The sequence below is a fragment of the Manis javanica genome, chromosome 1, assembly GCF_040802235.1.
Source record: "Manis javanica isolate MJ-LG chromosome 1, MJ_LKY, whole genome shotgun sequence".
Classification (NCBI taxonomy): Eukaryota; Metazoa; Chordata; class Mammalia; order Pholidota; family Manidae; genus Manis; species Manis javanica.
In genome coordinates this window covers 165,777,748-165,793,011 of record NC_133156.1, presented here as the reverse complement: position 1 = coordinate 165,793,011, position 15,264 = coordinate 165,777,748, and the positions used below count along the sequence as shown (strand labels likewise).

The following is a 15,264-nucleotide window of genomic DNA, read 5'->3' as shown; positions in this document are numbered from 1 at the left end:
CCTGACTCACACCTCCTGGTATGGTCTAATTGACACGGTTGGGGTAGGAACCCAACTCTCCCCTGGACCCTGATAGGTAGAAGGTTGAAGCATAAAGGTGATTAGTTCCACCTTACATCAGTCATCAGGTCTTACTGCTGCTGGGTGAGGGTGGAGGCCTAGCTGGCCCTGCTGGCATTATCCTGATGGGAAAATCTGAGCTCCACCTGCTTCCACCAGGCAGGGAATGGAATATTAGCTCCCAGCTCAGCTCCACTGAAACTACTAAGAGGAGGAACAGGAGTATTACCACCTGATACCTGCTACTGCTTACTTCCTTAGACCAGGGGTCAAGTGAAAGATTAATTCCTGCCAGATCCTGAAATTGGCTTGTGTGTGTGCGTGCATGTGTGTGCACCCATGCAGTGTTTCTGTTGTGTTTGACTGACATAGAGTGAGTATTGTCAAAAAGGTTTTCTCTTGTTAGGCCACCATCTTTCCTGTCCTTGGCTGGGGGAACAGGCTTTTCTTGGAGCCTATTTTGTCCATATCTATTAGAGATTCAGGGCACATGTGCCCTGTCCAGGATTTATGGGAAGCAACAGGGAAACCCAAAGAACTTACTGACAGTTTCTTCCTCCAGTCCCAAGATCCCTAGGCAGCTGGCCACCTTCTTTCCCCCTTTCAGAGTTTTCCTTGCTTGTTTGTTATGTTATGTCCACAGTGTTTAATTAAGAGGGAGGACCTGGAAGGAATGGGGCCACTTCATCTTAGCAGAACCAGAAGTCCCTATTGCTTTTTTTTAAAAAATCACCAAATTATGATCACATTCTACATACAATTTTATATCATTTTTACTTAATATATCATAAGTTTTTAATTTCTGTAATAAACTCTTTGTAAGTACAATTTTAAGGGTTATATAATTCCCCACTGAGTGAACAGGCCATTATTTATATAATCATTTTCCTATTGTTGAAATTTAGATTCCAACATTATTGCTATAATAAATAATGTACGAATGAAAACATTTGTGCTCTAAAGTTTTTCTGTTTTTAGGACCATTTCCCTAGGTATTCCCAGAAGTAGAATCACACAGCCCAACAGCAACATGGAAGAGTGCCTCTTTTGTTCTCACCAGCACTGGAACTTCAACGTGCAGTCAAAAAGGAGCCAGTTTGATAGAGAGAAGAAGACAGTATTGCAGGAAGCCCTCACGTGCATCTCTTTGATCGCCAGTGAGATTGATCAATCACCCTCCTTTTGAAACTAGCTTTTCATGTCTTTTGCCTGTTTGTATTCTGGGACCTTACATATTCTTTGGGAATAGACTTTCCAGTAGAAGCATCCAAATCAATATGTACAAGACATAGTTTTCTTAAACCAAAAAGATACATACAGTTCAATGTCAAAGATCAGCCAGGAGAGAAATAATTTAATAACCCCACTCACCTACTGCAAAAATCAAGTGCCTAATAGGAAAACACCTGTCAATTAAATGAAGCTATCAGATGAACATGAAACATATGAAACTCTTCAGATTTCTGGATAGCTCTTGATCTTAAAAATTTGCCATTTAAGAATAAATATTTCCTGAACCTTACCGGCAGCATAACAGCATTGTCACCTTCAAAAGTTATAAACACATCTGTGTCACATTTTAAGCCTGAGATTCGGTTTTCCATCATGTAACCCTATTGAAAAACAAGAAAGAAAAGAAACACATTTAAAATTTTCAATCCCATCATTATAAAATAGGATTTACTTTGTCTTTGAAATTTAAAAATGTACAGAAAATTGGAAAAGAAAATAATTACAGTTCTCCCACAGAGAATAACTATCCAAAGAAATTTAATCCATCACATTAGTTGGTGGCCTTTAAATATTATTTTGGGTGTTGCCTTCATTATTAGTAAAAACATTTAAAAATAATCATGTCACAGTTTTCTAAAATATTTCAACAAATTATGCTGATTTTTTCTCTCTCTGCTTCCCAAATCTTATGAACTCTAATAAATGTCAAGGCATTAGTGATTATACCCTACAATATGCAGAAAGAAGTCCCCTGTACCCCAACCCTTTTAAAATTAGCAAATATACCTATGACCCTTGAGGGATTATAAAAATCCTAAATTGCCATTCTGCATTTAATATCATTAAACACTCTGCATCATAAATTCACACTCCAGCTCCCAGCTAGTTTCTCTTGGCAGTAGACTACTGCTCACTTGCAAAGCGTTGATAGTGTTTCTGTACACAAACTGGGAGAATCTGCTGCGCAGAGCAAGTCATTCAGCCCCAGGCAAAACTGGGAAGCAGCAAAGTTTGCCTTTGTTTGGCCTCAGGCCATTCCCCTTCTGAAGGCCTCTGAGCTCTGTGTCTTCCAGCTCCTTGTCCTTCCCATTAAATCTCCAGAACATTTCCCACTGTCAAAATCAGCTTCCACAAATCAATCCTGCCCAAGTAAGATATGGCTGAGGCGACTGTCACCTTAACTTCTCCCAATGTTAGAGGAGGCAGACAGCTGGCAAACATGTGGAGAGGGAGGGGACATTCGGTGGGATGCTTGCTTCCATGCTACACACCTATGTAAGCTGATCCTGTGGGACATGGAGGGAGAATACAGATAACAGACTGGCCCAAACCAGCTTCCTCCAATAAGGAAGAGAAACTGACCCAAACTTCACCCCAAAATCCATTAGCATAGTAAAAATCAAGCCTCCCCACATGCCATCACAGTTCCAATGGGGACAAAATAGTCACAAACCCACCTGAGGTAAGGGTGCAGCAGGCCCGAACTGAAGGAAGATGCCACCTGTCCCCTTTGGAACTCCACCCCCCTTAGTGATTACTCCTCTCCTTCATATAAGTAGCTCCCTACTGTTCCCTGCACAGTCCCCTCTAGGTCTGCCCAGGCCCCAGCTCTCGGCTGTGTACTCTTGACTTTCTCTAAAATCATATTTTCCAAGTAAACTCTAAATGATCCATGCCTTTTGTGTCCATTCTTGAATTTCTTTGCCACAGTGAGGCCAAGGACCCGTCTCTTGTCCTTGAATATTTGCATTTAGCACTTTCGCTCTGACAGAGAATGACAAGATTTAGCTCCTGTTGAAAATGTCAAGCCACATGGGCTCTGGAGGGTCACAGAAGGGTGCTCCCATGGGCAGCCATCCTTAATGCCTTGGGGGCCCTCTTGCATTTCTGAAAACAGCCACCTGTGACACGGAAGCCAGCACTCCTGAGGTCCCCAGCCTGCAGAGACCTACGTCCTGCGAGCACTCTCGGAGGACCCCCATGCCCTCTTTCCCTTAGCATCTAGGTAGTCCCAGCAGGCCAACAGCACAGTGTCACCATCTAGTTTACAGAAGCAAGGTGTCCTCACAAGTCCACAGCAATCCTTTGTCAAGTTCATAAATGTAAACGAATTGTAGTTATGGGTAAATAATCCAGTAACATTTCCAACCTGGAGAAATTCTCCCTTCCCCTCCCCCACATAACCGCGGGATTACACCCGCCCCCCAGGCAAGCCTCATGAAATTAAGTTTGGCCTGGATGTGATCATGCCTCAGAGCGTTTCCCCAACAAGGCAAGAGCTGACTCATTTTCATTGTCATAATTCTGCTATCTATGGAGTATTCGCCGCAAGCCAGACACTGAGCAGGGGGCTTTACCCAGACTTCATATACTTCACTTAATCCTTTTATCCTCACAACAGCCTTGTGAGGTAGGTGTTACCCCATTTTACACATGAAGAAAGCGAGGCTTGAGGACTATGTTGGATTGTTCTAGAATAAGCTCTCAAATTCTGGTGCAGAAAAGGGTAACACTGAATATTCCACTCCAGTGTTGGGAGGAAGCAGGTATACAGAAGAAGCATAGCTGCTAAGTGCTCAAAATAAGCAGTTAAAGAAACACCATGCTTTCTCTTGAGCATTTTGCTCGGGTCTCCTCAGTGGGAGGGAGTGATAGGTTCTTTGTTGTTCTGACACTCTGAACTTGTTCACAGTCAACCAGGCCATCCAGGCCTTAAAATGACCCAAGAGATAATCCACTCAAAGAGGAGTAGGATCAGCAGACACAGGCCAATGCCTCTCAGACAATGGGCAGCCGAGTTCTGCAAGCAGAAAGATGTTCTGCCTTATATTAATTCTTCAATAAATTCTTCAATTCCTCTGAGTTTGAAAATTGAGTAAAACAGCATGACTTTTCTGATGATTCTAGACTTTCCAGGGCTCCTGACAGAGCAGGGGTAACAAGGCTTACAGCCCTCAGAGAGCGTGCAGGCACCTGAAAGGAAACAGCAAACAGAAAACCCACAGGTCAACCAGGTGCAGGGCAGTGCTTGGGGCCAGCACATCGCTTCCAATCTCCTGCAACTACCAGGGGCATAGTTATGATCTAATTTCCTTAGAAAAGGCCAGAGGGGCCTATCCTCAGAAAAGGTCTAGATCCTTGGGATATCTGGGGTGACCTGATCAGAAACTAACCAGTTTCAGAAGTCCTAGGCATTTGTGTTCTGTGTCTTAGAGAAAGACACTCAGCATAGTTACTGAATGTGGACATACAACCATCTTCTTAAGGGACTTAAACTCTAAATTTGGGGCTCCTAAATCTTTGGGGAGAAATGATCATAAACAGTTTGTATGTGTGTGTCACTTTCTGATTAAAAATGAACTTTTTGGTGTTTTTTATTAATTACTTAAAACAACACATAAGCATTACTTAAAAATCACAAAAGAGAGAAAAACAAAAGGAAAAAACAGTCATCCAAAATCTCATGATGGGGGAGAAAAAAGGGTGCTAAGAAAGACCCCATGAGAAAGGCTTGGGATAGGAACTGGGAGTTATAAGGACAGAGGTAGGTGTTAGTGGGAGGCAGGTGGAGAGAAACCTAGAAACTGGCAGAGCAAATCTGGGCAAAGGGAGCCATGGAGTGTCCTGGAGCAAGGAGGATGATGACTGAGCCAGGGAGGCAGAGTAGAAGAGATGAGGAGCAAGTCAGGTGTGAGAAAAGCCAGAACCAGGGGAGGAAGTAACAGGGCCAAATTTGGGGGAAAGAGGAAATATGTGTACCTCACAGCGCCCCCCAGCACCACGGTGGCTAGTTGGGGGCCAGTGCTGGGCTCTGCAGCTCGAGACACTCCCCTCACCCAGGCACACCCCAGCACTTGCTACCTTCACGAGGCTTTTGACCAGCACCACAGGATGTGTGGAGAAAAGGGGCAGTCGGGGAGGCCACCACTGAGGACCACTGTTATGTCCCGTGGTGTATGATAATGTCGTTTCCACTCTTCACAGCACCTCAGCTTCGCAGTTCAGGGATGAGAAAGCTGAGGGTCAGTGAGGTTTTCCCGCTGTGCTCCCGCCACACTGGCCTTGCCCGTGGCCCTGAGGTTTGGGATGTTGTCCCCTCCACCTTGGCTGCTTCCCCCACGTCCATGAGGTTCTGTGCTCATCTCACGCCTGTCCCTGGTCAGAAGTTCCCACTGCAGGGAGGCGGCCCTGGTCCTTTGTCTAAAAGAGCTGCCTCACCACCACCATCACTTGCCCTCTCCTTACCTCTGCTTACGTTTGTCACAGCATCTCATGGCACAGTGCTGGGTCTTCGTGGCACCTCCTCCTGATATGAAGACGACATCAGGACACAGACACACAGGGAAGATCATGTGAAGGCATGGGACGGAGACACCTTTCTGTAAGTTCTGGTGAGAAGCCTCAGGAGAAACCAACCCTGCCAACCCCTTGATTTTGGACTTCGAGCCTCCAGAACTGGAACAAAATAAATACCTGTGTTTAAGCCACTCAGTCTGAGGTACTTTGTTACATCAGCCTGAGCAGACTCACACAGCACGCATGGGTGTACACATGTGCGTGTGTGTGTGTGTGAAGTGTTCTCTGGAATCTTGCCTATTCACAACAAGGGATAAATCACCATGAACTGCTTCTCCCACACGAAATGAAGCCTTTGGAGTCTAAGGAAATCCTTCTCTAAGCCATCATCTCAAAGCACCTCAACAGCACCTTGGGTTTTCATTACAAAATGAAATAGTGATTCCCACAAGTTTTCTTCCTTCCAGTCAGACTCCTAAGTGGGGCCATTTGCTTATACATTTCTGGTTGGGGTAGCAGACAGCTGAGAAAAAAGGGGCAGTGAAGGAAGAAACACGTTTTATCCCCCAAAAAGTGAGTAATATTTTCCATAAGCTTACTTCACTCAATTTAAAAAAGAAATGTGGAATAGACAGAGGGAACTCTAAACGTCATGCTCCCCAGGCCAGCAGACTCCTCAGGGGTGATGTGGGCCAGAATCTGGTCTCCATGAAGAAAGAGTACATGGGCAGACACGTTACTCTATCTCTGCCTTCTGGATCACATCGAGCCCCTCAGCAAGTAATTGTGACTGTCACTGAGGTTGTGTCCCATTTCAATCTGAGCCCCACAGAACATATTTTATGATTCAAGCTTTGTGCACTGAAAGTTTAATATTTTCCTGCTGTTCTTCACATCTCCAATTTTTTTATACTGTATGATTACATTTAATAAATGCATCAGAACAAATCAGAAACAGGCTTTCTTTCCCACCCGGAAAGAAACTGAGGGTAAATTTTGTTAATTTGAAGAAGAGGAAACAGACAAAAATCAATCTTATCTATTTGTTAGGGCACATCAATTGAAAATAGAGACACTGACCCACAGATCCATAGGGGCTATCTTAGTAAGAGTCATCGTAATTTTACACACGTTCCTCTACCACCCCGAGGGCGAGCCTGCGTGGGCAGGCAGCTCATGTGAGAGAGCCACTACACCTGTGACAGCCACGATCTTCTGACAGCTCAGCAGATGACAGATGTGCTCACGGAGGCGAAGACAACTGTCCCACACTACCCCGTCTGCTTGGAGGTGGTGCTGCACTCTCAGGGCTGATGAGCCGGGGACAGCAGGTGGGAGGGGATTCACTTGTGGGCCCCAGCACCAGATGTACACTGAGGGTCTCCTGTTGCAGGAGCTGTGCTACACATCACAAACCACAGACATGGTCCTGCCCTCAGGACAGACAGGCATTGGTCAGGAAGGCAAATGAAACAGATTAATTAAAAAATCTGTGATAAGTGCCAGCAAGGAAAATATCTGGTTTCCATGAGAAAAGAAGTAACAAGAAAGACTTCTTCTAACCTAGATGACAGGAGGGTTTTTAGAGGGCTTATTTAGCTTGGAACCTTCAAGAAGAGAAGTCATCCCAGACAGGAATGGGAGAACGCATGCCCCTGTGAGAGGACAGTGTGTGCAAACGCTCTGAGGCCATGAAGGCACACAGGATGTTCGGGGATGGGAAAGGAGGCTGGGCTGGGGTGGGGAGTTGGGGGAGTGTGGCCTAAAAATAAGGTTATAGAGCTGGGCGGGGCTCAAGTGACTTGGGGCATCAGAGCCATCTTGACTGTTAAAGTCATGAAATAATGTTAAAATTTGGAGGAAGATGATCTGTGACTTTCAAAGATAGCTTGAGCTGCTGAGTGGGCACAGCCCTCAGGAGGCCAGAGAGAGGGAGGTGGACTAGTTGGTGGCATGCAGTTGGGAGACATGGGTGGCACAGAGATAGAGGGAGAAGGGTTTGGAGAGGGTCTGGTGTGTGCATGGGAAGGAGGAAGGCTGGACCACATGCACAGTAGATTTTTGGTGCGATGTTTGTGGCTGGAGAACCCTGGCAGAGGAGTATGTGTGAGGAGAGATCAAATGTTCACATCTGTAAATGTGAGATGGGAGAATCAGTGAGGTGTGCAAGTGGACTGGTCAAAATGAAAGTCAGATGCAAACTCTGGAGCTGTGTTTGGGATGTAGAATTATTAGAGAGTCCTCACCACATAAGCAGTACTTAAAACCTCAGGAGAGGACAGAATCACCAAGACATTATGCAGAGAAGAAAGGACCCAGGCTCATGTTCTGAAAAATGCCAACCTTCAGAGGCCATGTAGCAGAAAAGTGGCAGAGGAGACTAAGAAGATAAAGAAGCAGGAGGAGGGCTCGTGAGTGTGGGGTCCTGAATGCAGAGCCAGGGTGTGTCCAGGAGCGGGAGGCCTACCAGGGCAGGGCTGCTGAGAGTGCAGGCAGGTGAGGACAAGCGGGGCCCTTTGGGCTGAGCCCCAGTGAATCAACAGTGACTGCACAAAAACACTGTGGGCAGCATCGCCCAGGGGGACCCAGGTTTGTCTCCAGCAATACGGCAGCCTAGATATTCCTTTTCAAAACTCTGTAGTAGAAATCATCAAACACACACTTGCAAAAATACTTCTAAAAAATCATTGTGAATGTAGAGTTAAGCTGATAAAGAGAAATACTCAGACACCGAACATAATAAGAGGGCACGACACCAGAAGGGAAGTAGGTGTCGAGACCAGGAGAGGTATGTCAAGATGTCTACACAAACGCAGTCCTCTGGGAAACACGCCTATGTGGGTGGAAAAAGAAAGCTCCACCTGTCACCCAGAAGATGAGGGCATTTGCTGGTCTCAGCTGCGGCTGAGGAGTGGGAGGTGGGGAGAAATATCTTTCCTTAGAATTTTCAGCCATGGCCTGTATTCACATGGCACTGGGGCCAGATCCATACTTTCTATGAGGCCCTCAAAGCCCCAACCAGAGGAGCCAGTTTAAAATGGGTTGTGGTGTCCAGGAACCTGGCAGAGGTAAATGCAAATCCTCTCTGGCCTGACAGATGACCAAGATAAAGTTCCCAAACCCATGGGCTCAGGAAATAAAATAAAAATATCCACAACACACAAGGGGAAATAAAGACCAATAAGAAGAGATAAATAACCACCTACAGAATCAAACCCACAGAAGTGTCAGATAGTGATATTAGCCTAATATATCTTGAAGGAGGCAATATAAAGAACACAGAGAGGCAGCATTCAAAATAACTATGTCTTACAATTTTCCAAAATTGGCAAGTGACAAAGGCCTGTATTCAGCACACCCAAATAACCCCAAATTAATACCTAGACACATTACAGTAAAACCATAGATCACAAAGATAATATCTCAAAAGAAGCAAAGACAAAAAAATTAATTGCCATAAAAAATTAAATGAGGTAGCTCATTCCTTTCAACAAGAGAATCCAGAATAATAGTAAAAACTTCAAAGTGCTGAGCAAAAATAACTGTCAACTATGAATCTACACTTAATGGTATTGAACTTTTCAAGATTATAAAATAAAGACATCTTCAAAGATGAGGGTTGTTTTTTTCTGTCTGACCCACACTAAATGATACTCTGAAGAATGTACTCCCGGGACAAGGAAAATGACTGAAGAGATGCAAGAAGGAATTGTGAGCACAGAAATTGGTGGGAGGTAGTTGTTTCAAAGAAATGCTGATTTCAAATAATAATAAATACGATGGCTAATTTGGGGGATTATAAAACATAGCACTGAAGTGATGAATAATGAGTATAGAGGGTGAGAGCTGGGGATTAGTGGAAGCAATTTAAGATTTTGTACTGTTGGGAGAAAGCAAAGATAATAGTGACTTAAGACTTTGTATGTTAAATGTGCATACTAAAACAGCTAGAGCAACCATGAAATGAACATAAATAGAATGAAAACAAGAAAAGAGAAGAATGGAAAGGGGAAAAAAACCCAATAAATCTAAAAGAAAGTAAGAAGGTCAAACAAGCATAGGTAAGATAACAAATAGAAAAACAAACAGTAAGATAGAAGAAATGGATTCAAATATATCAATAATAACAATAAATATTTAGACTAAACAGCTAAAAATGAGGTTGTCAGAGTAAATTAAACCTAAAAATCAGATAAATGTTGTTCATAAGAAACAAAATTGCAGCACAATAGCAGAGAAAATTTTAACGTAAAAGGATGTAACAAATAAATACAAACCAAATGGAAGTTTGGTCCTTATATTAATATTGTATAAAACATATTTTAAGGCATTACTAGAGCTAAAGAGAGACAGTACAGAAGGTTCAAAGATTTGATTCACCAGGGCAATACAAGAATTCTAAATTTGTAAACATGTAATACTTCAAAGTAATTAGACCAAACTGGTAGAATTACAGGGAGACACTGACAATCTACTATCAACAGTGAGAAATTTTTCCCTCTCAATAAGCAATAGATTAGATATACCAAAGCTTCAGTAAGAATAGGGAGCATTTGAATCATGCCATTGATAAGCTTGACCTTCTGGTCACAGCTAAAACCTCACGCCCAGTTACAGAATGCACATTCCTTTGAAGCATACATAGCAACTGTCTGCTTTCTAGGCCACAAAGTAGGTCATAATAAAAATTTCCAAAAGAAAAGAATCTGTATCTCACTGGCCATTTTCTCTAACTACAACAGAATCAAGTGGAAAAATCAATATAATAAGAATTATTATTATTATAATGATAAAACGAGAACAGTTACTAAATTGTGGTTATACTCTAAAGCTAAAGGTCTGGATTTAAACCTTGGCTCTGTCAACTCAGGTGTATGTGGTCTTGGGCAAACTGCTTAGACTCTCAGTGGCTCATTTTTCATCTATCTAACATTGGGGTTATAATAACAGCCCTACTTTGAAGGGTTGTTGTAGGGATTATATAAGTTAATCAACATAAAATGTAAAGACTGAAGTTTGACACACAGTAAGAACTCAGCAAAAGTTAGCTATTATTACTATTCCTAAACACTAGATATTAGGAAATTTAAAAACATACTCAGCTAATTCATAGTCAAATAAGTCATGATGGAAATTAAAATATATTTAGAGCTTTAAACAGAAAATCTTACTTATCAAATCATGATTGACACAGCCAAAGCAGTTATTTAAAAAATAAAAGTTACAGCTTTAAATGCTTATAATAGAAAAAGAGACTGGCAAAAATTAATGAGATAATATCCAAGCTGAAGTACTAGAAGAAGAGCAGGAACATAAACCTGAAGAAAGTAGAAGGAAATAAATAATGAAGGTAAAAATCAATGAAATAGAAAAACCAGGTACAATCTGGAGAGGATCAACAGAACCAAAAGTTTATTATTTGAAAAAAAATATGAAAATAGATTAACAAGATGAGAGGACGGCAAAAACAAAAAGTATTAGGAATGGCAAAGGGACCATAACTATAGATGCAGCAAGGATTAAAATGATGAGGGTATTATGAACTTATGCCAATAAATTTTAAAACTAAGAAGACATGGAAAAACCATTTAAACCAGAAAAATATAAGTTGCCAAAGCAGATTCAAGAAAAAATAGAAAATTGGATAGTTATAAACACTAAATAAAAAGAATCAATCATTTAAAATGTTCCCAGTAAGAAATTAGGAGCCCTCTATGGCTTCATAGGTATTTGTGCCAAATACTCAAGAAAGAGATAATTCAATTTTATGTAAACTCTTCAAGAGACTAGAAAAAAAAGGAACACCCCCTCCCCAAGTCATTTAATTAGAGTGGTATAAATCTGATATCCAAAATGGACAAGGGCAGTACTAGGAAGGAATAAAAAAGGACAACCTCACTCATGATCATAGGTGGAAAAATCCTAAATAATTATTAGCAGATTCATTATATTAAACACACACACACAAACACACACTATGACCAAATTGTATATATCCCCAAACTCAAGATTTGTTAAACATTAACATATTATAAGGAAGAAAAGGTGTGGTTACCTCAATAAAGTAAGTGTACATAATAATACTATAAAATTCAAAAACATTCATAATTTTAAAACCAACCCAAAAAAGAGCACACAAATACACACATACATACATACACAGAAAAAAAAGCCTCTTGAGAAATTAAAGGTAAAACAGACCTTCTTCACATGATAAATACCTACACTATGCACAACTATAAAAAAACAAACTGGACAACCTAGAAGAAATGAGAAATTCTTAGGAACATACAACATACTAAGACTGAGCAGGAAGAAACAGGAAGAAATCTTAATAGACCAATTACTAGCAAGAGGTTTAAATCAGTAATCAAAAATCTCCCAATGATGAAAATTACAGGACCAGATAGCTGCACTGGTGATATTCACCAAACATTTAAAGAAGAATTCACCAACCCTTCTCAACTTCTTCCAAAAAAATCAGAGAGAACATTTGCAAACTCATTTTATAAGGCCAGCATTATTGTGATATCAAACCAGAAAAGGAAAGTTACTACAAGAAAAGAAAACTACAGGCCAATATCCCTAATAAACATAGATGCAAAATTCTCAATAAAATACTAGCAAACCAAATCCGGTAGCACATTAAAAGGAGCATTCCTTTTAAAATGCGGGATTTACCCCTGGGATACATGGATGGTTCAGCATATGCAAATCAAAAAATGACATATCACATTCATAGAATGAAAGAAAAGAATCAGATGATCATCTCAATAAATGCAGGAAAAGCATTCAACAAAATTCAACATCCATTCATTATACAAACTCAAATTAGGCATAGAAGGAACACATCTCAACATAATGAAGGCTATAAATGACAAGCCCACAGCTAACACTCAGTGGTGAAAGGGTGAAAACTTTTCCTCTAAGGGCAGGAATAAGACAAGGGTGCCCGCTCTCCACTCCTATCCAACATATACTGGAAGTTCTAACCAGTTTACCAGGCAAGCAAAAGACATAAAAGGTATCAGAATTGAAAAGGAAGAAGTAAAATTGTCTCTGCAGATGATATGATTTTATATACAGAAATCCTAAAGGCTCAACTAAAAAAACAATTAGATCTAATCAATGAATTCAGAAAAATTGTAGGATATAAAATTAACATACAAAATCTTTAGTGTTTCTATACACTAACAACAAAATTTCTGGAAGAAATGTTTTAAATCAATCCCATTTGTAATAGCATCAAAAACAATAAAGTACTTTGGAATAAATTTAATTAAGGATTTGAAAGATCTATATGTTGAAAACTACAAAACACTGATGAAAGAAATTGAAGGAGAGACAAATACATGAAATGGTGTCCTATATTTAGAGTCTGGAAGAATTATTTTTGTTAAAATGTCAATACCTCAAAAGGCCATCTATAGATTCAACACAACGCCTATCAAGATTCCAATGGCATCTTTTACAGAAGTAGAGAAAACTCCTGAAATTTATATGGAACCACAAAAGCCCCTAAACAGCTAAAGAATCCTGAGAAAGAAGAACAAAGCAGGAGGTATCACACTTTCTGATTTAAGCTGTATCATAAAGTTATAGTCATCAAACAATATGGTACAGGCATTAAGATAGACAAACAGACCAGTGGAACAGATTTAAGAGCCCAGAAATAAACCCAAGCATATACAGTCAATTAATATTTGACAAGGGAGCCAAGAACAATCAATGGAGAAAAGACAGTCTCTTGAATAACTGGCACTGGCATAACTGAATATTTACATGTACAAGGATGAAACTGGACTCATATCATACATCACTCACAAAAATTAACTCAAAATGGATTAAAGACTTTAATGTAAGATCTGAAACCATGAAATGCCTAGAAAAAAGCATAGGAACAAAACTCTCCAACATGGGTCTTCGTAATGATTTTTTTAATATGACACCTAAAGCACAAGCAATAAAATAAGAAATAAACAAGTGGGACAATATCAAAATAAAAAGCTTCTGCACACCAAAAGAAATCATCAACAAAGTAAAAGGACAATCTACAGAATGGGAGAAAATATTTGAAAACCATCTATCTGATAAGGAGTTCATACACAAAAAATATAAATAACTTACACAACTCAAAAGAAAAAAACAAATAACACAATTAAAAAATGGAGAGACATTTCTCCAAAGAAGATACATGAAAGGCTAACAGGTACAGGAAAAGATCCTCAACATCATTAGTCATTAGGAAAATGCAAATTAAAACCATAAGGAAATATCACCTCACACCTGTTAGAATGGCTATCACCAAAAAGACAAGAGATAACAAATGCTGGCAAAAATGTAAAGATAAGGGAACCCCTGTGCACTGTTAGTCGGATTGCAATTTGGTAGTTAATATAGAAAAAATGAGGTTCTTCAAAAAGTTAAAAACAGGACTACCATATGATTCAGCAATTCCACTTCTGGATATTCATCCAAAGAAAACAAAAACACTAATTCAGAGATATTTGCACCCCTGCATTCAATTCAACATTATTTACAATAACCAAGATACAGGAACAACCTAAGCGTCCATGGATGGATGAATACATAAAGAAGTTGTGATATATATACATATATATATATATATATATATATCACACTACCATACACACACACAATGGAATGTTACTCAGCCATAGAAAAAAAAAAAAGAAGGAAATCCTACCATTTGCAGCATTGTGGATGGACCTTGAAAGCATTATTGAAAGCATTCTTCCTTTACAATTATTTACATTTATTTGTAATAATGTAAGGAAATGAAAGAAGTCAGAGAAAGACAAATACTGTATGATCTCACTTGTGAATCTAAGAACAAAAAACAAACTCACAGAAAAGGAGATTAGACTTACTAGAGGTGGGGCTAGCAGGAATTGGAGGAAGATGGTCAAAAAGCAAAAGCTTTCAGTTTTAAGTAAATAACTATTACAGATGTAATGTACAACCCGATGAGTTTGCTAACGCTGCTGCATGATATAGGAAAGTTGTTAAGGGAGTAAATCCTAAGGGTTCTCATCACAAGGAGAAAATTTTTTCTTTATTCTTTTCTTCTTATTGTATCTCTATGAGAAGATGGATGTTAGCTGAACCTATTTTGTTAATCATTTCACAATATATGGCAATCAAACGATCAAGCTGTACATCTTAAACTCATACTGTGATATGTCAATTATTTCTCAATAAAACTGGAAAAAAATAGTTGCAAAATACCCACACCAAATAACACCCTTAATGTAAGCACATGATCCTTAAAGTTAAAAAAGAAAATTCAGGTTCCCTTTTCCAACCATTAGTTTTAACCATTGCACTGGATGTCCTTGACACTTCAGTAACGTGACAATAAAATAAATAATTGTAAAGGAAGAAGCAAGTATCATTTTTCACAGGTGATATGACTGTCTTCATAGGAAATGCAAAAGAGCCACTAACAGATTATTAGAATTATTATGACAGTATAACAATGTTGCTGGATATAAAATCAACATACAAAATTCAACTCTTATTTTCTTACACCAGCCTAAAAAGATTAGCTAGAAAATATTTTAAAAGCTATCATGTATACTATAATAGATATCCACTCAGCTTCTATTCTCTGAGAACTGAGTCACCACCCATACAAGTGGGGCATCAGTAGGC

The 15,264-nt window shown here is 39.9% G+C and overlaps 1 protein-coding gene across 1 annotated transcript in view; it reads right to left on the bottom strand.

Annotated features, from left to right (window-relative positions):
- Positions 1–215: 215 nt before the first annotated feature.
- The window catches only part of ACOXL (acyl-CoA oxidase like), a 240,691-nt gene continuing 225,642 nt past the window's right edge, over positions 216–15,264 (bottom strand). The window contains exon 9 of the mRNA XM_073240806.1: positions 216–1,673. Coding sequence (XP_073096907.1) covers positions 1,664–1,673 — 10 coding nt within the window. The 3' untranslated portion in view covers positions 216–1,663. The remainder of the gene's footprint in view (positions 1,674–15,264) is intronic.